Raw genomic sequence first — 24827 nt, forward strand, 5'->3', positions numbered from 1 at the left:
GCGCAATACATACTGACAGAGGTTCTCGCTGCGGGGGTTAGTCGAAGATGAGGATGCGAGTTTGAGGCTTGGAGTTCGAAAAATCGCGATGGTCGAAAATCCAATGCGCCTCGTGTGGCCGCTTGCTTAGCGCAGGGCACGGGCCACTGCTCCACGTGAGAATGCTCCAAGCGCTTTCAACGTTCCATCGTTAAGCAAGAACATGAGCTTAGGCTGAATCGTGATGCGTTTGTATTTAGGTATCCATAATTTTCTACATAGGCTTTTCGTATGTTTCTAGGTCGCTATTCAAAACAATGCCCAAGCGGTATTCATAACACATCCTCCTTAACCTTCCCAGAACGCCTCAGTAACGCCTTACACATGCCCTGGCAAATCAAACTCCTTGCCGCGCTTTTTAACGTTGACTTCGACACATTCGTCTTCATCGTCTTCATCATCGTGGTGTTCGCTTTCATCACTGCTACTGTCGTCATCGTCTTCTTCATCTTCGTCTTCGTCGCCTGCAACGAAGCGATTCAGTCGTCCACCATCTTCGCCCCAAAATTGCAATCCTTCGGGATCACGATCTTCTGAGAGATCCAATGTTGGAATCTCTTCGAACAAAGCCGGGTTCAGGTCGTTCCTGAAGCGGACGAGAGACTGGGTGAAGCGTTCCAAAACGTATTGCGGTAGTGATGGTTCCTTGACCGTTGTGCCATCTGTAGCCGGACGCTCAGTACGGTCGTCGCTACCGAGATCGATGAATGGTACGTCTTCTGCTCGGACATCCCCCGTTGGATTAAGATAGGCATCGAATGATCGACGCACACGTTCAAGCATCTGCTGTGCAGCATCAGGCATTTGAGGCATCTGAGGCATTTGTGGAAATTGCGGTATCTGTGGAAAATTCGGCAGCGGTGGAAACTGCGGTAAAGATGGGAACTGTGGCATCTGAGGCATCTGTGGCATGCGTGGTCTGCCTGGAAACTGTGGCATCTGGAAAGGGAAAGAGGGCAGCTGACCTGGTAGCCATGTTTCTTCTGGCTCATCTGGTTGAAAGTAGTATCGAGGTGAACGTAACGGTGCTTGGGAGGAGGGCGAACTAACGCTCGCGGGTGATCTCGAGCCTGAGTCAAGATCGGCATCCAGTATCGCGTTGGCAGCCTCTTCACTCTCTGGTCCATTCAAAATACGAAGTTCGTTCGTATTATATGAATCGCATGTACCGCATTGGTTTCCGAGCCAGTGGTATTTGACGGAAGACTTGGCTGAGCAATCGTTGCACTGAACGACTGCTCGGGTATTTGCAAATTGTTCTGGCATCGGCTGACCCTCGATTGCTTGAGTCAACTTCTGCCACTGCAGATCCATACACACAGCGCTCTTCTTGCAAATTGGGCACTTGTACGCAGTCTGCATGTAAAGATTGTAGCATCCTTTGTGCAAGTAATGCCCGCAAGGCATGGAGACTACAGCGGTGGACGACGTGAAGAGATGATCGCCGCAAATCGGACAATCGCCCTCAGTAGCCCGCGGGAGGCATTTGTGCGAGGTTGCATGAGAGATGGATATGCAAACATTGCAGCTCTGCGCACGGTTAGTGCTGGCTAGATCATGGCGAGACTATGTCCATACCTTGCAGTGATAGAAATCCTTACCCAGGCCTTCTCCTCGTCGGCAGATGCCACAGTCTGGGCAGTGGTAGATCTTCTTCTTGCTATTGTTGTCCCAGAGCTTGCAAATGTCACAGTAGTAACATGCGGCCTCAGTCTCACAGTTCTTGCAGACCTCGGCTGCTGGCTGAGGGGTGCCGCACGCCATGCACAGCATGTTCTGTGTCATCTTCCTGTTCAGGTTGTGGTCCTCAGCGGCATCGTGGCAGTGCCGACACGTGTACCAGCGGCGACATTCAAAGCATTGTACTTTGACATTGCGCTTGTAGTGCTGGCAACCAAGAACGAGTTCTCCTTCGGCAGTGTCGTCATCGTCGTCTTCGCCGTGCTCTGCACCGGCGTGGTCGTGATGGGGTCGATATGTCGGGTTCGCGTCGCCCTCTCGAAGATTGTACGAGATGTCGGGAGTGACGTCGGTTGTAGACGAAGACGAGTACGGCGACGAGGCATGGATGTCGGAGAAGAGGGACTGTCCGGAGGTCGGAGTAAAAGGGCGGTCGTGTGATACGAAGCTCGCTGGCGACGTGGGTCGCATGTGGTTGTACTTCTCCGTCATCAGGTTGTGTATCATGCGGGCACGCTCCTGATCGGATATGCTCAGGGCCCTGATTTCATGGATGCGCATGCGGAGATGGGCCATGCCATCGTCTGCGGGGAGCAACTCTGACATGGCGCTCACATTCTGGCTACGAGTGCTGGCCGGGTGTTGGAGCGACGTGGGCGACGGCGCAGTAGAGTCTACATCGAGGTGACGGAACTGATCTGCGAGGGTGCGGGATGGATTCGCGGACATTTCGACTGGGGTGTCTATTGGCAGATCGTCATGGCTCTGCTCCTCGTCAACAACAGCAGCACTGCGAGGCCGCTGCGAGAAGGACGAGTAACGTCGGACTCGATCCATCAGGGCGATGGGCCGGGCCCCAGTTGCGTCGGTAATGTTTCTATCATGTGCGCTCGCCGGGTCCGCGTCCGTTTCGTGAGCCGGCCGTGGGACAGGTGCAGATGCAGAGTCGTGATTATCACATGCTAGAGACCGTGCTCCGTCATGATTCCCTTCGCCAACACCTGAGAACCGCCGTGCATGGCGCACAACGGGGTCAATAATAAACGACGAGAAGAGACTCATTGGGTCATCGTGTACACTCTAGGGACAAGTGGGAGGGGGGATGCTTCGTTTCAGGTCGCCCAGAGCCTCTCCTCCGGCACTGCTCGCACTGTGCTCTTCTTGACCACGTTTCTGTGGCTCAGTTGCTCACATGCTCCCAAAACGCCACAGTCGCCACGAGGGAATCTTGGAAATCCTGCTGCCTTTCTTTCCTCGGGCGTCCCTCACTCCGGTCCGAATACGTTCTTTGTCTCTTTCGTCTTGTCTTGCCATCCTCAACACGACCCATCCCGCACCCGCAAGCATTTCCGGAACGGGCACACGACACACGGCCAGCTTGGTCGCTTTCGCAACCAGTGCATCGCAATGTGGAAACACCTCATCGGCAGACCCACGCCGTCTGCCTTTGCCGTCCCCGATGCCTGGTACTGGTCCCCTCTAGGCCCGATACCTACACGCTATCGTCAGTCCACCCGGAAGAGCAGGAAAGCACCTGTGCAACGGTACCTGTCTCGATACAGGCATAACAGCTGTCACGCCATGCGCAAACCGTAGCGGTTTGACCTCATGCACATTTCCATTTAATGTTTGCTTTGTTTTGATTTGTGCGAGGTAACCGCAACGGTACGGCATTCCGCCGGTGTTTCTGTTCTCTACGCCGCGGGCTTTCTTTACCTTGGGCTTCGCAAGCGTTGGCGTCTGTTTAGGCCACCAACTCACCAAAGTTGCAGTGTATCATCAAGTCGAGTACATGTCTCCCGATTGAGAAAGTATTGGACGCAGCTGTTGATTACGGCAGATTTCCATGGAAATTACAGACGATGGTTTTTGACGTTCCAGTGCCTTTTGAGCCACGGATGGCGACCGCCACAGTGGCAATCCGCATCCTTCGACACTTGGGTAGCTCCACCGACACCTATACCCTCATTGTACTACACGTCTTTTGTCGTGGCGACTTCCTGTCAGGGCAGTTTGAATGAAAAACTGTGGATTGCGGCGGACTTTTCGCGGTCGCTAAAAGGACCGATGCGATCCATCCTTCTCTACAATCCGCGGAACCACGATACAAGAACATCGCTTGTCTACTGTATAACTGACTCGACTACAAGTAGGTTTGAACTGCGTGGATCCCAACACGCCGCAAAGGGTAAGTTCTCAGAGAAGATGTTGATTCCAGCAGAAAAACCCCGGTATGAAGACGAGCCATTGCAGCCTCGATTTCAACAATTCCACGGTACGACAGCGGCATGACGCATATCGCTGCCATGTCGCCGACTTGTCTCCCATGGGACGATCCCACGATACTACTACATCAAGTAGATTCCATGATATCCGTCGAATGCAGTAGCTATGTTATGGGTGGACGAGTAGACGGTGTGAGATGTTGACATGTCTCGTTGTCGACGCTAGACATCCACACCAGCCAAGCTCCCGCAACGATACCCTGGATCGGCATGCCAGCCCCTGATATACCCACAACAAGTAGTTTTACAATTTCTGTCGAAGTCAGAACGCGAACCAGGGGTGAGATTGTGTCGAGACGTTTCGTTCCCGTCCGTTACCCATGGATACGTTTCCGAGTCTGGTAAAATTTTGGAGAGTGTTGATTGCAGTCACGGTTTCTTGGATGACTACCAGAGCCGGTACCAGCAGCTATGACTCTTGTAGAGCATCAAATTTCCGCATTGCTATTGACAAATGTGCCAGGAAAGGCAAATCAGTGTAAAGTGTCGAATGTAGCAACATTTTCACGGTTGGCCATCAAGACTAGACATACGCTATCGAAGTTTCTATTCACCCCTTAATTTGCTTTGTGCACCACCTCGGCACTGTCTCCGTTCAGAAAACGATAGCGGTTTCTGGCATAACCTATTCGACTTGAGACAGTCGACCTCTCCTTCGGCTAGAGATAATGTTTCAGTCGCTCAGAACTGGCTTCTCTCACATGCAATCACTCCATCATATAGTCACTCAAGCGAGTATGTCTTTGGGGTTTTCAGTAAGCCATCTGGCGATTACTTCATCATAGTCTGCGATATCCTGCCCGTATTAGTACATATCGAGCTCTTGAGAAGAGCTGTACTAATGCAGTTTTTTACACATCCCTTCAAACATGAGAGAATTTGGACCAAAGCTACAACCTGACCAAATCTCCACGTGTCTTCGAAATCGCCCTGGAGATGTACTTGGTTTGCAGACCGAATCGCCCATACCATGTACAAGTGTAGCAGGTATTGGGCAAGAGGGAGGCTCATGGCACTCGACAAAGAGTCAAAGGAATTCAGAAAAGAGAAAAGGCGTCTTTCTCTAGAAGATGGTGGTCTGTCTGTTATTGCCAGGTTGTGAAGGAAGAGTGGGTACCTTCCGGAGAGAACTTCACGCACAAACCCGTACTGTGCTCTACAGAAAGCAATTTGTGGTTCGAAACGATCTTGAAGCGCACCATACTGCTCTCCTAAACCAGCCATCTTAGTCAACTCTGCAAGGCCCAGAGCAGGGAGTTTGTAAAGCAGCGTCGTGTATGCATACGACTCTGTGTAGCTATAACCCAATAAGCTGAACATATACAAGCAGGTGATCCCTAGGTAAATTTGATCTACCGTAGGATGCGACGAGGCTGGACTTGCGATGCCCTTGTAGCGATAACAATATCCAAACCTGTCGACATTCACCTGCCGAGGGCTAGGCCGAAGAGAATTGCATACACTAGGTAGAGTATGCAAAACACGAAAGTCCAGAAAGATGTCGACACTAGAAACTTCCTCATTCGCTGTATCGCGTGTATCCATGATGGCTTTTGTTGAACAATACTTTGGCTTTCGGCTTCAACATCTTGCTTCTTGTGGGTTCGAGAGCTCCAAACTACGAACATCGACGCCGTGAACGATATGCTGTCAACAGTTAGCTAGAAGGGCGAAGAAGGCACCACAATCGCTTACGCGGTAAAGTTAATGGTGTCATAAACTACGTGTAAATGGTAGAGACTAAGGCTATTCCACGGGAACATAGCACCAACAAGGAGCGCAATCCCTAACTAGATTAGCGACTAGGATGTTCTGTAGCAAAGGAAGCGTACCGTTGGATAATTGAACTTCACTGATAGACTCAAGAATCTTGCCCGCAAAATCGAGTCTACATAAACGAATAAATTCTTTTCGGTGTACACTCCATACCTTGCAAAGCGGAGTTGTCGTACAGAAGAATCGAGTCGAAGGCTGCAAAATGTCTCAGCTGGGTAAGCTGGGTGTTTTAAAGTACATGAAGAAGCAGGAAGGCTGTCAGGATTGACAGTAAGGCCGGAAATATTAGGGTGTGGTTGGCGAAAATCAGAAGCAAGTAAGCCAATTTCTGCAAACCTCCGCAGCTCTTGGTGAGTGAGACCGGCGCTATGCCATCGTTTGCAGAAGGAGGCTGAGGCTGATGAAAACAAAGACTGTACAACAGGATAATCAATTGACTGCAAATGCACCACAGTCAGTCGCCATCGCGATAATGATACACGCGCACAACACTAACACAACAACTTGTCTTTGCTACTCGTGTTTGACCTACTACATGCAGCTTGGAGTCGTCCTCTATTTCTTTCGAGGCGGAAGTCCTCGTTCGTATCTTCGTGTTCGCTGTCCAGGTATGAATTTTTCTCCGGGAAGCCTGTCCGCCCTGTATTTCCATTAATCCTTTGTACGCTCCTTGCTATGGTCCGCTTAGCCGACTTACCAGGTTTTATGATAGCTTAAATTCGCACCATTTTCTAGTGTTGTCAATCTCGTGATTTCTGTTATAGCTGAGGGTTCTTCCAGCCTAAGAAGCTTTTCTTCTTCTGTGAGAGACTCCACTTTTTCATCAAGAGCCGCAATCTCTTCTTGTATGGTTCTCTGCTTCTCCCGCTCTGCCATCTGCTTTCCCCATATACCACTCTTCCGATTCAATTCATCGAAGGAATCAGTGGTGAGACCGAATGTATCAGTATCGCTTAGTATCCGATTGACTCTGTGCTTCTCCTCTTCAAGCATTGCGGCGATTTTGTTTCTATCGTCCTCAAACTTTGGGTCCTCCCAATACACCTTGTTCGGTCGCAGCCGCCGCTCGCGGTGTAGATCACCCACAAGGTATAAACTGCCTGTCAAAACGATAGGTCGGTCAGGATCTCTGAGATATTTAGCTGTGCATAACGCTCGAAGTGGGCCGCCCTCTGATGCAACCAATCCCATGATGCCAGGCTCGACAGATTTTGCCATGTCGAGAAGTCGACTGGGATCCATAGGCTTGACCCAAGGCATTCCATCCACCGGACCAAAAGTCGTAGTCACGACATTGTCTCCTGGTTGTAGTATCTGGCTTAGATATTTATGTGCATCTTTCCCTTCGGTCATGGCAAGCACCCATGTAACAGGCCATCCGTTTCGTGGGACACGACCCTCATTAGGGATCTTCTTCCTCCTCTGAAACTTTTGAACATGCTGACTCAACACTCTAGCAGCATCAGGATTATGGGCTCCATCTACCAGGATGGATTCTCCTTTAAACATCCTCGATGACACCGTGGCTCGTTGACCAAAGATAGGCGGTACTTGAACCGATTCCAATCGTCCCGGGTTTTCGACTTTAGACTTCCGTAGTATGCGCCCCATGTTCCAGGTTGTATACTCTCTACCGAAGCTCTCCATTACGGTCTTTGCAGCCATGGCAGCTATGACCATATTTTCTTGATGGACTGGTTGTGCTGGTAGCCAGTCCTTGTTCTGGAATAGTACCTTGGAAAAGCCTGGGGGATCGTACTCAAGACGAGGTCCTGCAGCAATTTCGTCTGCATACTCGTTGATGACAGATACGACGTTTTTCTCATTCTTGGGGTTGATGAGGTAGGGTACATGGGGCCTGAGGATACCAGCTTTGTGGTGTGCAATCTCTTGCAGAGTACTGCCCAAGAAGCTCTCGTGATCTCGCGCTATTTTTGAAATTACAGAAATCACTTGGTTGTTCAGTATGTTGGTAGCATCGAGCTTTCCGCCCATACCAACTTCAACCACACCAACCTGTACTTGCTCTTCATTGAAGATGTGGAAGGCAGTGGCGGTCAAGATCTCGAAATTTGAAGCTTTGATGCCTTTTTTTATGTTCAGATCAATGTAGTGCTTCTCAATTTTGCGAAAGAGGGCCTCTTCTACGGGCTTGTTGCCAATGGATATGCAGTCCCATCTGCCAATGTTAGACAGCGACCACCTCACTTGACAGCGTGCCTACCTGTCTATGAGATGTGGAGACGTGAACTTCCCACATTTGAGTCTCTTAGAAAGCAGCGTCGATGCGAAGTGGCATACGGAGCCTTTGCCATTGGTGCCGGCGACATGTATTGACTTCCAGGGGAAGTTGACATTCTTCAAGAGCTGACTGATCCTCTCCAAACCAGGCTGGATCATGGCCACAAGAGAGGTGGTCTATAGTAGTGTAGGCAACTATGGATCCCGAGGTCTAGGCGGACACGCGATGCTTTGAAACGAGGTACCTGCAGATGCGTGTTGACTCACTAGAACGAGTGGGCCAGAAGCTGCAGACAGGCGCGCCCTTAGCGTGAGAGGCAGCCACGGCTTGGCGGTCACAGTCGCGCCTGCCAAAGACGTCGACTTGTTTGGTGTAGGAACTCCAGGCTGTGTACTGTAGTAAAGTGCACAAGCTTCGTGTCTAGAGCCAAAGGTGTTTGCTATATAGAGATTGGTCAGACAATGCCCGACGATGTAGATTTTTTATGTCGAGGGGCTGCGCCTCCCCCAGACGCTTCAGCCTCACAGTTCTGTTCTAGGCGGTTGCGACGTGCGCCGCCCTAGTTCCTTCTCCGACCCATCCCCATTAGCATCATCCGGCGCGTCACCATCCACACGGCAACCACACCCATCTTTCTTGGAATCCCTAACTTCACGTATCTTGCGCAATGGGTATACCGATCGGATGGAATGTGAAGCGCGAGGAAGCAAAGGAGAAAGATGTACTTCGAGCCGACATCGCCGGCTCACGCTCACCCATCCGGCGCCGCGCAAGACCCAACAGATCACCGCGTCCTCGCAGCACACTCGATACCGATTTCCTCATCTCTGCTCCGCATATCGAGTGGATACCTCGCTCGTCACATCGCGCGCGTTTGGCGCCGCCACCTGTTCCTGAAGTCTCGAGGACCGAATACCGCAGCAACGAGGCTTCGAGGCACCCACCTACTCTACAGCGCGACGAGAGCAGCGTGCGCCGTTCGCGCAGTCGTTTTGATGGCTACATGCGCGCCCACGAGATGCGCGCCACTCCCGACCACGAGCGCCCCTTAGCAGCCTTCACCCCAGGATTTGCGCCAGCTGCAGCTTCGCGGACGTCAGAAGCAGAAGCACAACGCGATGCGCAAGACCCTTTTTCACGCCTGCGAGGGTACACTTCATACCGTCGCGCCACTGGACGATCAACGCGAACACGTTCCCAGAGTCCCCGTGCTGACCCATCTGGGGCGCGAGGCGACACTGCGAATGTGCCCGAGGAAAGCCACGAGACAGGCGAGAACAACGCCGTAGCTTTCCCTCCACTACGCAGGATGGGTCGCCGTACTATTGCGGATGGACCGCTACCCGCCAGCTCCTTGCGCGAGTCTTGGAGCCCTGTTGCTACACTGGACGGCCTGGGCGACCGGAATCGCAGTGTCAGCCCTTTTGACGATCAGTTGCAATGGGATAGTTTTCTCACCACTGTCGTCGACGACCCTGTTGCACCAACTGCGGGGTCATCCTTTGCATCAGCCGCAGCGTCAGCCTCATTCACAAACTCGCATACCAGTTCGCGAGCGGGAAGTGCCAATTTGGCGGCATCCTCGCAAACTCATCTTACAGTGCCATCCCGACGTCACTCACCTCCACAAAACGAACAATTCATGCGGGCATGCGATACCTCGGAGGATGACACAGCATCAGATACCGAAGAAGAAGAAGAAATGGATATACGTGGCAGTATACGTCGTCGTACAGGCACAGAGGCTTTTAGAAATCGCTTGGGTATCTCACACTCGGCTGAGCCTCGCCGAAGAATGCGGCCGTCGTATTTCTCCAACGAGCCTCCTGCGCGAGATATAGAGCGTTACTCACTCCGCGTAATCGACCGATCCCGAGACGCCAGCGAAGTCGTTCGCAGCTTCTACAACTCGGGCATTTGGAGAGATGTCGAGACAGAAGTGGCGCAGAGGCCACAAATACCACAGCTTGATGGACCTTCAGAGGAAGCTGCGAGCGCCAGCGACAACGAGAGCATTCCTCCACTTGTCCGTGCCGACTCACCGCCGCCGCCGCCACTAGATCAGGAGCTCCGTGACGCGCGGTCGTTGCTGGAGCGTCTTGCGCGCAGAGAAGATGTTAGTGACGACTTTTGGGCTTCGGTAGGCTTGACGCGGTCTTTTGCCGACCCTGTTGAGCGCTTTCAGGAGCTTGAGCGGTTGTGATCTGACTTGCTATCCCCACTGCTTCCGTTGGCTTGGCTGGTCCTGCCACTTTGATGTTTGTCCACTTCTGCTGCAATCATGCTGTTTACGTTGCACTTTCTTGGTAACTATCTACCGATTGGCATTTGGCCGCTTAATGCTCGTGTTACGAAAAGTTATGCTCCACAATGTGAAGACATCTGTGGATGGCTTGGAACAAGTTCTGGGAGAATCAATCGCGGATTTCGTACTCCTTACGATGGATAACTCATTCAATATCGTTATGTAGCTTGAGTTCCTAGAAAGAGGAACAAGAATAAGACACAACTTATTCTGCACCACCCTCACGTGTTCCTCCCCAATCTCATTCATCAACTCTGTGGTCGTCACACGTATCATACTATGGTCTTGATATGCAGGTGCAAGAAATTGAATATATATCGTATGCTTGACTCCTAGGATGCAACCGCCTAATGCTCATGTGTGGTATCAAGAAATCCCATGCTGTTCAGTATAACGCCATGCTCCCAGTTGGCTAGTTGACTCTCATCTCGATGCCCGCTTGATTTGCAGAGCAACAAGCTTCTCGGCATTAGTCAGCCACTTGTCCACAAACACTTGATCAGTAAAACGCTCAGATGACCTTCGAGCCCGTTGTCGCATGTCGAGTGTGTCTTCGGGTGAAAGAGTAAGGGCCTTGCGGAAGCCGTCGGCGTATTGCTCTGCAGTGGTGGCATGGAAACCTTGGTTGTACGTTAGCAATAATATATATTTGACAGAGTGATGTGCATCAGACTTACCGGTGGGTTTTCCATCGACCTCAATCACAATGTCTAGCTTAGGCCCACCAGAGTTGTTGACCACAGAGATCATACCAGCAGCTTGATACTCCACCACACCAATACCGAAATGTTCGTTCCACATGGCGTTCACTCCCACACTAGCTTTGCGCATCCACTCGAGCATTTGCGGCCACGGCGCGTCGCATATGAACTCCACATTCTCCTTGATGTGTAGTTCATGCGCTAGCAACCTCAGCTCGTAGACACGCTTCGCATCGTCGTGAGAGTTTCGTACTGAGCCAATCAGGACGAGCTTCAGGGTATGGTTGGGGTATGCTGGAAGTTCAGGTGTGGAATGCAGGAATGATGCGAAGGCCTCGAGAATAAGTCTGTGATTCTTTTCCGGTCGGAACTGCGCGATGTAGAGGAGGTAAGGGCCACGATTCTTCTCGCTGGACTCGGAGACTGGGACGGCTTCTATGACTTCTTCAACAGCTACAGGCGGAAAGACGACGTCGATGTCGATTGACTTGCTCCTTTTGATACGATATGGCTCCCAGAGAGTTTTGATGTGGCTTTGCGTCCATGTGGAGTTGGTCATTACCACATCAATGGTGCTACCGAGTTTGCTGTATAGTTTTGCAAAGAGTTGCCAGTACTTTTTCTTCGCCATACCCCGATATCCTGTGCCTGTTCCTGCATTTATACCTTGACCTCCAACTTGTAGCGAATCGAGCATATCCGTGGAAATGGTCGGGTAGTGTACGTATGCACCGGTGGGTACGGTTGGGAAGAGGAAGGACGACAGGCCAAGAGCGAAGGCGTAACCCATGGTATCTATGAAGATATCCGGTACAAGGAGGCTGAAGGCATCGTAGGCAAGGACGAGGGAGCCGAGAGATTGGCCCAGTAGTGTAAAACGCGGCCATGTGCTTGCGAGTACCCAGTCGCGAGTTGTGAGGTAGAGAAAGTGGACGGTCGGCGGGTGTAGCTGGATGTTGAAACGATCTTTGACACGTTTGAGAATGGCAGCTTTGTCGACATCATGGTCACCGGTGTAGACTATGCAGGTAGCCTTTGGCCAACGCTTTTGGTGTGCTCGGATCGCAGCCCATAGGACTCGCTCACCACCGCCTCCTGCGTTGCTGTAAAAACAGCATGTCAGCGACCATACAGCAGCACTTCAGAATATGCCACGCGTACCAGAAAGGGTGGAAGAAGCCGACAATACCATCCCATTCACTGTCAGCCTGGCCATGTTTCACCGTACCACTAGGAGGTGTGTTTCCAACTTGTTCCCAGTCTTCATCCTCTTTCTTTTTGTTCTTCTGCTGCGCCTCGAATGTCTTGGTCTCGCTTGCTACCCTGGCGAGTAACAGCTCTCGTCGTGTACGGGAAGATCGACGCAAGTGTTGTCCCACTAGTTCCGCAGCAAAGCGCAGGGTCTTGGGGAGAAAGACGGTAGCCAAGAGTGCGGGCACTAGTAGCGAGAGGAGGATGGGTAAAAGACCCATCTCGAAGCGACACCGAATGGAGGCACGGCGGAGGAGACAGACAACGTAAGACTCAGGCCATGGACAAATGTTTAGGCAAAGCGACAGCTGTTCAGGTGGGATGACATCGGTTCCTGGCCCCGGCCCGAGAGCATGGAACCCTGACGCGCTAGCAGGAGCCTCTTTCTCTCGCGAGTCGGACATTTGACTAGATAGTTGAAGCATCCCAAATTTATCACAACATGCTGTCGTCGCGCCTCTTGCGGCAGCCAGCATGCCAATGGCTCTCGCGCACCTCTGTTCCCTCTCGACCTCCAATATACTCCAAGCCAACACGCGCCTTCCATGCTTCGACCCCGCGACAAGGTCCCGTCGCCGATGCCCTCTTGTACCTTCCCCACGAGCTGATGTCGCTCGTCCACGCCACCGTGCCATGGTATGCTGCCATACCCCTCACCGCCTTCCTTGTTCGCGGTCTTCTTGTCACTACAGCTGGAGCCTACTCGCGCGCCCTCATGGCACGGTATATTGGTCTCCATCCGCTCCGACAAGCGCTTGCTTTCCAGAAACGTGACGAGATACTAAAGCGTGGTAACTTCCGAACCATCAAGCAGGCCAAATTAACGGTGAAGAAAGAAGTAAATGACACGATATCGGCTTTGGACAAGAGGTGGAACGTCAGTCTACGTGGCCAAATTAGTTGGACATTGTTCCAATTTCCCATATTCATCGCTATGGCTGAGGTCATACGGCAGAAATGCGGCGCCCATGATGGTCTGATAGGTATGGCGGTTGCGGCCATTAATGGCCAAGGTGCAACCATGACGAACGAAGCCGGTGAAATTGTTAGACGTGTCACATCTACTGCATGGTTCGAGCCTTCGTTGGCAGCGGAAGGCATACTCTGGTTCCAGGATCTACTTGTTCCGGACCCCACGGGGGCTCTCCCATTCATCGCATCAGGCATTATGTTTGCAAACATCTATACTACGAAAAATACTGTCGAAAGCGACGGATCTCGGAGGTGGCCTGGTGTGCTTCGGAGGACTTTACTTTTTGTTTCTCTATTAATCGGCCCTTTGTGTCAAGAGCTTCCTGCGGCATTGATGCTGTACTGGTCATCAAGTACAGCTTCAGTCATGCTATGGAATCTCTGGCTGGATCGGAAATATCCTGCACCGCGAGGCTACACAGCATGTAAAAGGCCGCTTCTCATGCCGCCATCACCTGTGTCAGAAGGACGGAAGGTGCTTAAGCTGTCGCCACAAACACCCTATTCGCCGAAGTGAATCCTGGTGTGGCGCTTCATGCGCAGGACAGACGACTCAAGACATGTCTGGACCGGATTACTTAAAGTGGAGTCGTACGCATCCTGTTGCCTCGGGTAGTTTCCGCCGCCTTAGAGACGACTGTTGCACCATAGCCGTGACCGGACATGTTCGCAGCATTGTCTCCTTGACATCGAATTCAATTCGCTCGGCCACTTTGTCCAGAAATAAATCCAAGTACACGTCGAGTACAGTGTCAACCTATCTGTAGGAACTAGCTGCGAGACACGAATGACGATGCCAGTCGTGGGGTCGCCAACATGAACCATAAAGGCTTTTGGGTAGAACGTCGTTATCTTTGTGTTCATGTTGGTTTAGGCTGCTGGCAGTATCGCGTTATCTTGTCGATGCGGGCTGTTTGGCGATGGCGGCGGTGGTGATGATGATGACGATGCGGTAGCTGTGCCTTCTTGCTTGCCTCGCTCATGCTTTCCGAGGCTATACAGCGGTTCTAAGCGGCTAGGTCAGAAGGTTGGATAACCGAACTGCTCGCATGGGGCTGGCCAACTGCCGGAGCTGCAAATGGTGCAACGGCATCATCCTTCACCGTCCTGACGTTACCGGTATTGAGTGGGCGGCTTGGCTGCTCTTAGGCGGGAACTTTCTCCTGGTTCTTCTGGTCCCTAGGCGGCGTTGTTGAAGATGATGTAGCGACATCTAGAGAAAGCAGAGTAGGAAATACAAATACTCTCGGTGTCTTGAACTTGTCATGTTTGTTTCAAGATATCCTGTACACTATCTTAGGCAAGTGAAGGCTGTACAAGCAGTGGTGAGAAAAGGATCTATGGAGATCAAAGCTGTCTTAGGCAAAGTTGAGCTCTTTGCTGTAGTTCCACAAGAGTCAAAGTAACAGACCTGAGCTTCTTAGAAAGTATTTACACATGTGGGCAAGTTATGCACATTGAGATTTGCTTCTTCTTCCTAGAATCATGGTTGCATGCGCCATGTACTTCGTAATGATTGATGCGGGCAAAACGGAACGTATCTCCTGCGACCGACCGACCGTGCATTGTAGACATTAAGACGTGTCATATGTGCACCATATCATCCTACCAGAGGTTCAACCCACCGTCCAGCCGTTCATCCAGCCACTCCATCCCACCCCATAAGACCAAAGACAAGAAACGCCTACTATGCAGTAATGAACCTTGTTAACCATTCCAAACACCATGTCCGATATGCAATCCGATATGCCATCATAGTATGAAAAGAGTGAAATCCGGACAAACGCCGTCGCTAATGGTATGCAAATAGAAACATTCTCTGGCAAAAAACAAGCATAAAAGAAATCAGAAAAGCAAACGAATGCGTACGTGCGCTGCTACGCATCGACACAACCTATGCAGGTATAGACAATGTACATATCAATCCATTGCCATACGCAGTTGAGGCCAATGATAGACGGAAGCCGGTATATAGAGCTTATACATGTCAAACGCGACGACTTGTCTGACTGAGCAGGCGATCAGCTCGCTCGAAGACGTTGAGCGTGTTGGAACCCTGAGAAACGCGAGGGGTATTTGGGATAGTCGCTTGGGCTGCGGCTCCTAGAGCGGCGCTGAGTGGCGTCGCCGGGACTGGAGTGCCATAACCACCGGAGCCTTGCGAACCGAAGCTTGCCGTAGAGTACGGCTGTGCAGAGAAGACCGAAGCCATCGCAGGTATGGACGTATTGATGGGGCCTGGGAACGAAGGTCCACCGCTCGAAGACATGGTTCCGCTGGGCTGTTTCATAAACCTAGGTGGTTGGGTGCGTGAAGTGATGGACGACAGGCTCGGCGGACCCATTAGGCCGGGATTGTTACTGGTAAGATGCGACCAAGGACTGTCATTGATAGCCAAACTGGCCTCCTTTACCATCTTATGCAGTGGCCGCATAAGCTGTTTGATCTCGCCAGAGAGCAGCTTGTGTTCTCTACCCTGCTGAGTATACGCTGCAGCGAGTTCTTGCCAAGCCTGAAACAAATTTGAGTCAACGTACTGTTCTCAAAACTGCGATTCGAAACAAACATGGGTATACGTACCTTGATGAAACCCATGCATTGTTGCCAGAATTCGGGCTGGTTGCGGGTGTAGCTGTCCTTAAGCTGCATCTGTGATAGACGGCCAGCGAGGGGATTCGTCATTTGTTGGACATCATTGCTTTTGTCGATAAGATTCGCCAGCGCCTTCACTCGTGGATCCTCGGTGTCAAGATCACGTCGTAGACCATCAAATTGCTCTCGCATCATACGCGTAATCTGTGGCATGGAGTTTCTGCAGTTGTCGGATGCATTTCTCAGTTTCGTGTAGACCCGGTCAAATTGAGCATCTTCGTCTGCTTCGTCAAAACTGCTGGTCAGCGTGTTGGACCGTGTCATGGACGGAGCAAGTGTTGAGAATGACTCCCCCGAGCGCGGTGTTGCGGCACTAATGCTTGTCAGGGTGTTGGAACGACTATTGTCGTTGCTGTGCAAGATGACTGGTGGTGGCATCTGATAGCCGCCGTTTCGCTGTGGCGGCGATGTCTGGAAACGACGGTTCACTCTTGATGGGCGTGCCCGTACTGTAGCCACTGGGTCGACATTGCTAGGCCGGCGCGAAGCTACCGAAGTATCCTTGAACTGCGCACCCAAAATCGAACAGGCGTTCCTCATCTCGATCAGACTGGCTTGCTGCAGGAACAGGAAAGTCCGCATAATGTGTGCATTCGCATTCTGGGTTATCTCAACGCGATTCTCGGCGATTGAGAGACTGATGGACATGAAAGACTCGAGACATCTTAGAGCATACATGTATACGCTTCTAGAGAGCTTCTGTGCGTCTTCCTCGTCCTCTTCGACCAACCTGTCGAACTTGTGCAACACCTCGTTCAGCGCACGGATATTGAGGTAGGTGGTCGAGTATCTGCGATAAAAGTCTTCTTTACGGCGCAGACTTTCTTTCGTCTTAGCTGTCAATTTGATTGAGCGTACCATGTGTGAGACGCAGTCGTGCAGCTGGGATATGGCATAGAGGAAGTTTTTTGCAGCCTCGACGACAATGTCTGGCGCACGCGAGTTCCGCCGGTGTTCGCGCACATCAGATAGTGGGCGGTTTGCGAGAGATCTGACGGTACCAGTATCTCCATAAGCACCAGCGGTTGCTGGGCCTGATAGACCGTTGGCAGCAGAATGAGCAGGAACAACAATGCCCTGACTGAAGCCGCGGAAGTGACTTGTCCGCCGTAATTCGTCAACAGAACCCAGCTCCGATGTTTTGTTAGTGTATATGCCCATTCGCTTCTGGCGGTGTGACGAAGGTCCTGAGCCTTCACTTTGGCTTCGGTTACGCTCATTGCTTCCGTTTGTCAGGGCGAGGGGAGACACTGGGGGCCGCTTTGAAACGACGATGCCGGCGCCGTTTCCATTGCTCGTTGTAGATCCGACACGGTAGTGGGAACGAACTGGGATAGGTGGGACAGGCAAGCCAGGTGAGTCGGCCTTGGTGTCAGAGAAGCCATCGATGTTGCCTACACTGGGTCTCACGGGGAATCGTCCCCCGTTGGCTCGCTTGGACGGGCGGGGTGTCTCCGGGTTGCTTTCGGTCCAGCTCTCGTCACCAGAAGATTCGACGCGCAGCCTTTCCAGTTCGCTCCGCTGGCGCTCTTTTGAAATGTGTTGGCGCATGAAGCGCTTGACCTGGGTGGCTATGACGGCATCTCGCTCGTTCTCGTTGGCGGGTGAGGGGGCGTTGTCCTTGATGGTGCACACGTCTGGCGGGGGGAAGACCAGCGGATTGCCGTCTAGCTTAAGGACCTGCAAGCTGTTGATCTCGCCCAGGCAGACGGGCAATTCCTCAATCTTGTTCTTTGCGATTGCCAGCACCTTCAAAGAGGTCAAGTTTGAGATTTTGGACGGTATGGACCTGATCTTGTTCCTGCTCACGTCGAGGATCTCCAGCGAGGTCATGTCGAGGATCTAGGGTAGTGTCAGTGGAGGCTTGCTGTGCAGTGTGTTGCAGCGGGCCAACGTACGGCATTGGGGATCTCGCGCATGGCATTGTAGCGCACGTTGAGGTAGCGGAGACGTCTGCATTCGATAAGGCGGGACGGGAGAGTCGAGAGGAGATTGTGGGAAAGAGCGAGTCTGTCATGTCAGCATGTCTCTCCCACAGTCGAAGGCAGCGGAGGCAAGCGCGGGCGGCGGGTGCGTGTGTACCTTTCAATCTCGGCCCGGATGACATCGATGACCTCGTCCGGCAGGCGGGCAATGTTCTTGTGGCCCAGGTCAATCGTAATACCTGGCTGCTGTTGCTGCAATTCCCGGGGCGTCTCGGCGGCCGCACGATGGTTGATGTCCTGGCGGGAGTGCTCAAAGGCCGCCTTGGTGAGTGCCACCACCTCCTCGTCCGAGATGGGCGTGGGCACGTCGTTGCTCATGATGAGCGGACACGTACTGTGCGCGGCGAATCGATTATGGCCGTGGTTGTGGCATACATGCTGTTCGCGTGGACAGCGACAGTGCAACTCAACTAAGTAAGGAGCGCCCGTGGACCTGCGGTTGTTGGTGAATCCACTAGTCCGTCCCTGGCCCTAGCGCTGCTGGCCTGTCAGGTCCCGCCTCCAGTCGAAACATCAGCTCGGAGCCACTCCAACTCACCATCCTTGTCCCAACTAGCTGCTGATACGTCTTGCGCGCTTGAAACGCGTTTCGACTGCCCGCCTGCTTCGAGTGACGCCGAAAACCATGGCCGACAAAGTATCAACTCAGCCAAGGCACGTGATGGGCTCGACCGTTGGCCCAGTTGGCCAGTCTCCAACGGCCAAAACGGCCGAAAACCTTAGCCACCCGCGTAATCGACAGGTATCCTGCCGTCCGTCTCCGCATCTCATTCGGCCTCGATGGAGACGATGATGCTGTTTGCCCATTTCCACAAGACGGCTTACTGAAATCAACGACTTACAATCAGCGTCGCGTCTGTTGCATCTGCGCTAAAGCTCAACACCAAATCTCATCTGACATGTTGACGGATCTCATCGTGAACGCTATGCAAGGTACAGGCATTCTCCGATCCACGCTAACCCACGCCATAGGATTCTGGCAGCCCGTTCTGCGTCATGATTGATGTGCATTGGGTGGTTGGGCGGGCCCGACGTGCAAGCTGGTATCGGGGTATTTTCACATCCTATTTTCCTTTTTCCAGATGTCATGATACAACCTCACACAAACTGCCATGGACGTTGACGACGCCCTTCCGCCTGCCATCCGTCGCTCACCTAGGGCCGCTCTGGAAGCACAGAAGCAGTACAGGGACCACCGAACCTATGTTTTTGACGAGTCCGACGAGGATCTAGATGAAGCAGCCCCACCTCCAATAGCGCGCAGTCGATCTGCTTCGCTTGACGGTGAAGCCACAAGTCGTCCTGCCACTTCATCAGGTGTCAATCCGCTTCGGTCGCATCCAGTCGATGGGCCTCCGCCAAAGAATCCCGCTCGCCAGTTTTCTCGTCCGTTTCGAAGTCAGGAGGTGCAAGATGTACCGTCACCTGATCCGGATCCCCCACTTGAGCCGCCGTCTTCACGGCGACACCCACGCGGCCTCATATCATACAGAAACAACAAGAGAGAGATCAGCAACATCAAGCGATTTCCTCCGCATCTGCGACGACAGACTTCGTTGGAGACTATCAACTCAGTGACCACAACGGGAGACGATGATCAGAGCATCTATGGCCACGATCCGCCTGAAGCCGAGGCCCCTTCGCCAGATTGGTTTACCCTGGAAGATGATCCGCCTACCAACCCTCCACCAAGTATCATGTCTAAGCCGTCGTCGATGCACTCTTCAAGTGGAAGCTCGAGGCGAACGTCTACGCCCGTAGAAACGCCCTTGGAGTACGGGAGCCTTGATCATCATACACCGCAGTCGCTGTTTCGAAAAATGATGCCTCGAAGATTGACAGATAAGACGCCAGATCCTCCTCCGAGCCCTACTCGCCTGGTTATAGCAAAGTCGACCTCTGTTGATCGTACCTCCGCTCACATATCCAACTTTTCAAGATCAACGACTTCTCTATCGGAGGAGCAACGATCCATGCCAGAAGAACGCTCTCTACAGTCTATACTTGACAACGTCGAGCGAAGTCGATCTGGGTCAAAATCAAGCGGAAGCAGTAAATGGAGTGCAAGCGACTTCGACACGAGTACTTTGACTGAAGCTGAGCTCAAAAAGTGTCATAAGAAAGGCATTAATCCAGCCTTGTACGCTGAGATGCGAGCAGCCAAAAAGGGCAAATGGACTAGTCCCATAGCTGGCAATACCTTCCTATAGTGTTGACGGTCCGGACCTCCGTATCCCTCCACCAATACGTCCGATAGTCTGGGTAGGATCCCCGTAGGATCTCCCCCTTGCGTATCGGTAACACACAAGTCCAACCGCGACGTACTTGCTGCTTTTGCGATCACTACTGTAGTAGTGCGGGGCTTGAACTTCGTAGCGAGCATACTCCTTCGTATGGCTCGAAACTTTTATCATCTCAAATCTCGATGACCCAATCACACATGTCACGTTGGTCCTTCACTCCACTGCCCACGCCTCACTTACACACGAAACGAGCGCACTGCACCGTTACACCGAGACGCCCTGACACCGACGATCGGTAAATCACACGAAATACTGTCGTGTTCGGACATGGCTCTTTTCGACTCAGCCCTGGGGGATCCCGAACTCAATATTGATGCGTCGCGCTCGTGGGATGTGTTGTTGTAATCTCAGTCTACGGCGCACTGTGTTCTTCGAATTAAGTGCGCTCGCGTACTGGTTACATACCAGCTTTCGTACGTGTGGTTAGGCTTCCTACGTCACCGCTTTGTTTTCGAGCGCGTCCTCCGACTTCCTTCCCTCTCTTATGTCATTGGAATATGGAGTTGGACTCTTTGATTCATTGTGTTTCTCTTTCGTATACTCCAAGGGGTGCGCAACGGAAATTGGTAATGGTAACAAGCGATGGAGTTTCAGTTTTCTCACTGTGGAGCCCGTCGGCTAGTGGAAGCAGTATCATAAAACACGTAGACTGTTGGCGTATAGGCTGATGCACATGTCGAACCCAATGTCAATAAGCAATAAATCTCCTTGACGTAGTCCACCGCTACATCTATAACGCCAACGATATCTGCTTATCGACTGATATCTCAACTAGAAGCAACGATATCTACATACACTTTCTCCACTACGCTAACATAGATTTAAATCTCACCACCGTTGCCAGAAGATTCTCTTCCCCTCTCAAGTTTTGACTTGTTTGTTTCCTGAGTCCTTTGTAATTTCCTTCACCGCGCGTTGCATTCGGTAAGACTACCAATACCAGCAAGGACATGACCAAGAACGTGACTGTTAACGCTGTTCTCGCCACTGGTGAAGCGACCAGTACAAGCTCGTATGAAATCAGCGTTGACATCGATGAAGAAAGCGCAGTTAAGTTTGAAAAAGAAACAACCTTGAGCAATAGGCTTGATTGCATATGCTGACCAGTCAGTTGAAGACATATCGAACATGCAGGTGTACAAAGATCCATCCAAGAAACGTACCTTCAAGCCATCATCCATGGTTATGCTATCGCAAGAAAATTAGCCATGGGACCCCCTATGCCACAAGCTCGCTTGCGATGTGAAAGCTCCATTCTGTATGGAAATGCCGTTGATTATTCCCATTCCTGCAATAAAAACCGTTCCATAAATAACAACTCTTATTTGCATGATTCTGATTCAACGTCATCGAGGGAGTATCTTACTCCATAGGATTGGAATCAGATGAGAGAGCGTGATACTAGGAATCGAATTTTTCCACATGTCCCAGTCGCGATCTGTATCGAACGAATGACTTACTACTTATCAACACGAATTCGCACACTCAGGTAGAAGTAGCGATTTCAACACACAGATTCCCGATGACACTAACACATGCCCAACTTCTACCTTCCTTTTACAGCAATATGTCGTACATGATATCCCCAACAACCGACATGACGGCTCAGCAACAATAAGACCATGTTCCATCAGTCTTCGATAATCTCTATACCCAGTCCGTCGGGTTCGCGTAACCTAGAATTAGATTGGGTAAGGCATGTAGAGCAGCGTATTTCGTGTTTTCTGGGTAGTGCGGGTAAGCAGGATAGATTAAAGAACTATATTGGAAAGATGAGGCATGCGCCCAGCCGGCACCATGGCAGTCAACGGGCCGGATCGGTCAGTCAGTGGGTTCTGTATCTGCTGCAACGCGGAGACGGAGACGATTCATATTGCGTGCTTGCACGTGGTCTGAGTAAAGTGTACGTGGTATCGTGAGTTTACGTAGGACCGATAGCACATGGTGTTGATTTCCGTGGGTCTCATCATCGATCGGAGTGTCGGCCGATATTCCATGTGTACGGCAACCTTCCTACTGTAGACGTGGGAGCAGGCCCGATGGTCAAACTGTGCGGCGGAGTTTGATTGAATTGATTGCTCACTTTGGAAGGTCTAGAATTTTATGAGGTAAGGGAGGGAGCTCATCACTCTCTTACTGTGCCTGTGCTGGTATCCACATGTATCACAACTGCGATCGCGATCGCAACGGTGATCGTGATGCGGCATGGGGTTGATGCAGGTGCGGTGTATCGTGCCGCAATGTCTCTAGCCCTTTACATGGCATATACACATTATACGGCATGATGAATGCACTAACAACCCGTGTGTCCATTAGCTGGGTGGGGACTTGGAATTTGCATCATGTCGTTTTCTTTGATATGAGAAGTTTAGCGCAAACACGGAGGTCTCTACCGATCGTGAAGTTTAGTGGGGTCGGGAGTTGTCAGCAAAGACAATAGGTATTCGGAACACATCCCAAATGCTACACCGATGTACATACAAAGTAGGGGCCTGCAAGCCGGTAAGAGACCAACCATAGTGTATCGCTTATTAGGCTATGCTTAATTAATTCATATCGCCATCATCGATAACTGCAAGACGCTATCAATCGTAACCTCTCAACTCCGACCTGTCCTCCGATAAACCACCACACACACTCACCAAGATCAGCAAACTACGGCCATTGGGAAGCCCACTACTAACGGCAGTTGCCCCTTAGTGCCTCTCGTCACACACGATCGTGTCTTATGGCGCGTGCGATCAGCGGCGTGCTGCTTTTGGCCCTGCTTTGTCCCCTCACTAGTGTCGTGGTCCGCTGACACAGCTGTCCATCTTCACCTCAACGGGAAGGCGACGATCAGTGTGCGCTGCTTTTGCTCCGGCAGAAGACACTAATGGGAAAGAGGAATTGGCGGAACTCTGATGCTAACTCACTGTAGGCGGGTGGAAGAAGGAGTTGCATGCTTAGGCGGATCCTACATCCATTGGTCAGTGGCAGATTTGACCATTGAAACGTGCGATTCGGTGTTTTCGACGCAACATGGCGTAGGTCGTGGTTCAGCTGCGCCCCTAACGTCGTGCGGGGTCGGGAATGCTAAGACAAACTTCTTGCATCCACCCAGCTCCTCATCTTCCTATTTGCGAGGCGCTGCAAGGGACTTGCAAGCACCTCTGATTGCATATTACGTGAACAGCACCTGCGCAAGTCTGTAGCTTCGCACCGCCTACCGAGCGAAGATCAGTAACATTTTGGTGCCCCACGACGCTGCTGTTGTATCCTGAGATGATCGTCAACACTAGGCTGTCGATTACGATCCTAACGTCACTTGCGAATCTTGTGGCTTATCTTCAGCGAAACGCGACGGTTTTCTAGAAGGCTTCGAGAAGTTTTGCCACTGTGGTGTTTGCTTTTCGGTGAACCCCCCTCTCTTGGTATCTAGGTTGCATGTGTTCCATGCAGGTGCACGATGATGAGGAGAGATGAGGGGTAAGCTGCGCAAACCTGGTCAGGGACGTGGTTTACGTTGCACAAGCTTCGTCATCGTACCTGCGCGACTTTTTTTTCCCTTCGATGGTAATAGCTATGCAAATGCAAGGCTGGTTGTGTACTAGCAGTTAGCTTATACTGGGCCAAGTGGAGTGTTCACAATGTTCAGGTCCGTTGATACCTAGGTAGCAATAGTACCTGCACATTGACGTATCACAGCCTTGCTTTCTCTTCAACCTCCGCGGGGGTCGATCAAGCATCGGCAAACGGGTGTTGCCGTCGAGTGGTTAGTCGGCTCCTCTTGGTATCCCATAGTCAGGCTTGGAACATATTCGTCACTGGTAGGTTTGGACGGCGTGCTGGTGGCAAGTCCGTCTGCAATGCAATGGCCGCGCGGGAGGCTGTGCGCTGGGTACAAGTGCCGAGAAGCTTGGGTGGATAGGGAAGGAGGTCGGTGTTACTCACGGTAGAATGTGGGAATAAAGGAAGATGGTTGCGGGAATTGAATAGCCACGTATCGTGGATTGACATCTTGAATAAAATCGAGCAGATGCATGCAGTGCGTTGTCACTTTTAGTTACGATGGGCTGCGATGCTGCAACAGATGGGTTGATTGGAAATCGCACTGGATAATCATGTAGCCTACCTTGCGTCTTTCCTTCATGACTTGAAATACAGATCACATGCATCAACCACCGTGAAGAAAGCAGCTTTTGTAGCAATATCAGCAACACGCAAAGCTCCATGGTTCCAACCAAGGATTTGCACCGTGCGGTCTTGTGCTCCAAGCGTCGCAATTCAGCACACGCCAACATAACACAAGAACACAAATACCTTCTCCGAGCAACATCGTGATCGGACATGGAACCCCAGCAAGTATCGAGTCATTCTCTCCACCAGAGTTGGAGTGAAACATGTCACGCCTGAACATGGCCTCAAGGTACCATCTCTGAAACAAGTAGAGTTTACCCACCTGGAGAAGTAGAACCCTGGCCTGTAACCGCCGTAAGCGCTCAACAACACAACGTCCAGGCCACAATATAGCACATTACAAACCTCACCGATGCACCATTGAGACAACATCTAGAATCTAAAGTCATGCCGTATACATGTATCACTGCATCTCTACGTGGCACATTGGCTCATATTCACCAACGTCGTAATGGCG

The 24827-nt window shown here is 51.6% G+C and overlaps 7 protein-coding genes across 7 annotated transcripts; 3 read left to right on the forward strand and 4 right to left on the reverse strand.

The window, feature by feature from the left end:
- Positions 1-357: 357 nt before the first annotated feature.
- Positions 358-2781, reverse strand: J4E82_001426 (uncharacterized protein; the record flags this gene model as incomplete). The annotated part of the gene is made up of 2 exons (XM_051727739.1): positions 358-1569; positions 1618-2781. The coding sequence occupies 2 exons, from the start codon at positions 2779-2781 to the stop codon at positions 358-360; spliced, it is 2376 nt and encodes a 791-aa protein (XP_051592584.1).
- Positions 2782-6473: 3692 nt separating this feature from the next.
- Positions 6474-8180, reverse strand: J4E82_001427 (uncharacterized protein; the record flags this gene model as incomplete). Its single annotated transcript, XM_051727740.1, has 2 exons — positions 6474-7959; positions 8005-8180. 2 exons carry the CDS (start codon positions 8178-8180, stop codon positions 6474-6476), a joined length of 1662 nt encoding a protein of 553 aa, XP_051592585.1.
- Positions 8181-8689: 509 nt separating this feature from the next.
- Positions 8690-10225, forward strand: J4E82_001428 (uncharacterized protein; the record flags this gene model as incomplete). The annotated part of the gene is made up of 1 exon (XM_051727741.1): positions 8690-10225. The coding sequence occupies one exon, from the start codon at positions 8690-8692 to the stop codon at positions 10223-10225; it is 1536 nt and encodes a 511-aa protein (XP_051592586.1).
- Positions 10226-10750: 525 nt separating this feature from the next.
- ALG11 (asparagine-linked glycosylation protein) lies at positions 10751-12500 on the reverse strand (the record flags this gene model as incomplete). The annotated part of the gene is made up of 3 exons (XM_051727742.1): positions 10751-10947; positions 11005-12131; positions 12190-12500. The coding sequence occupies 3 exons, from the start codon at positions 12498-12500 to the stop codon at positions 10751-10753; spliced, it is 1635 nt and encodes a 544-aa protein (XP_051592587.1).
- A 221-nt stretch (positions 12501-12721) lies between these two features.
- Positions 12722-13768, forward strand: J4E82_001430 (uncharacterized protein; the record flags this gene model as incomplete). Its single annotated transcript, XM_051727743.1, has 1 exon — positions 12722-13768. One exon carries the CDS (start codon positions 12722-12724, stop codon positions 13766-13768), a length of 1047 nt encoding a protein of 348 aa, XP_051592588.1.
- Positions 13769-15238: 1470 nt separating this feature from the next.
- On the reverse strand, positions 15239-18206 carry J4E82_001431 (uncharacterized protein; the record flags this gene model as incomplete). The annotated part of the gene is made up of 4 exons (XM_051727744.1): positions 15239-15763; positions 15832-17745; positions 17802-17913; positions 17986-18206. The coding sequence occupies 4 exons, from the start codon at positions 18204-18206 to the stop codon at positions 15239-15241; spliced, it is 2772 nt and encodes a 923-aa protein (XP_051592589.1).
- A 794-nt stretch (positions 18207-19000) lies between these two features.
- J4E82_001432 (uncharacterized protein) lies at positions 19001-20098 on the forward strand (the record flags this gene model as incomplete). The annotated part of the gene is made up of 1 exon (XM_051727745.1): positions 19001-20098. One exon carries the CDS (start codon positions 19001-19003, stop codon positions 20096-20098), a length of 1098 nt encoding a protein of 365 aa, XP_051592590.1.
- Positions 20099-24827: the final 4729 nt, after the last annotated feature.

The sequence above is a fragment of the Alternaria postmessia genome, assembly GCF_024291825.1.
Source record: "Alternaria postmessia strain BMP 2775 chromosome Unknown scaffold_5, whole genome shotgun sequence".
Classification (NCBI taxonomy): Eukaryota; Fungi; Ascomycota; class Dothideomycetes; order Pleosporales; family Pleosporaceae; genus Alternaria; species Alternaria postmessia.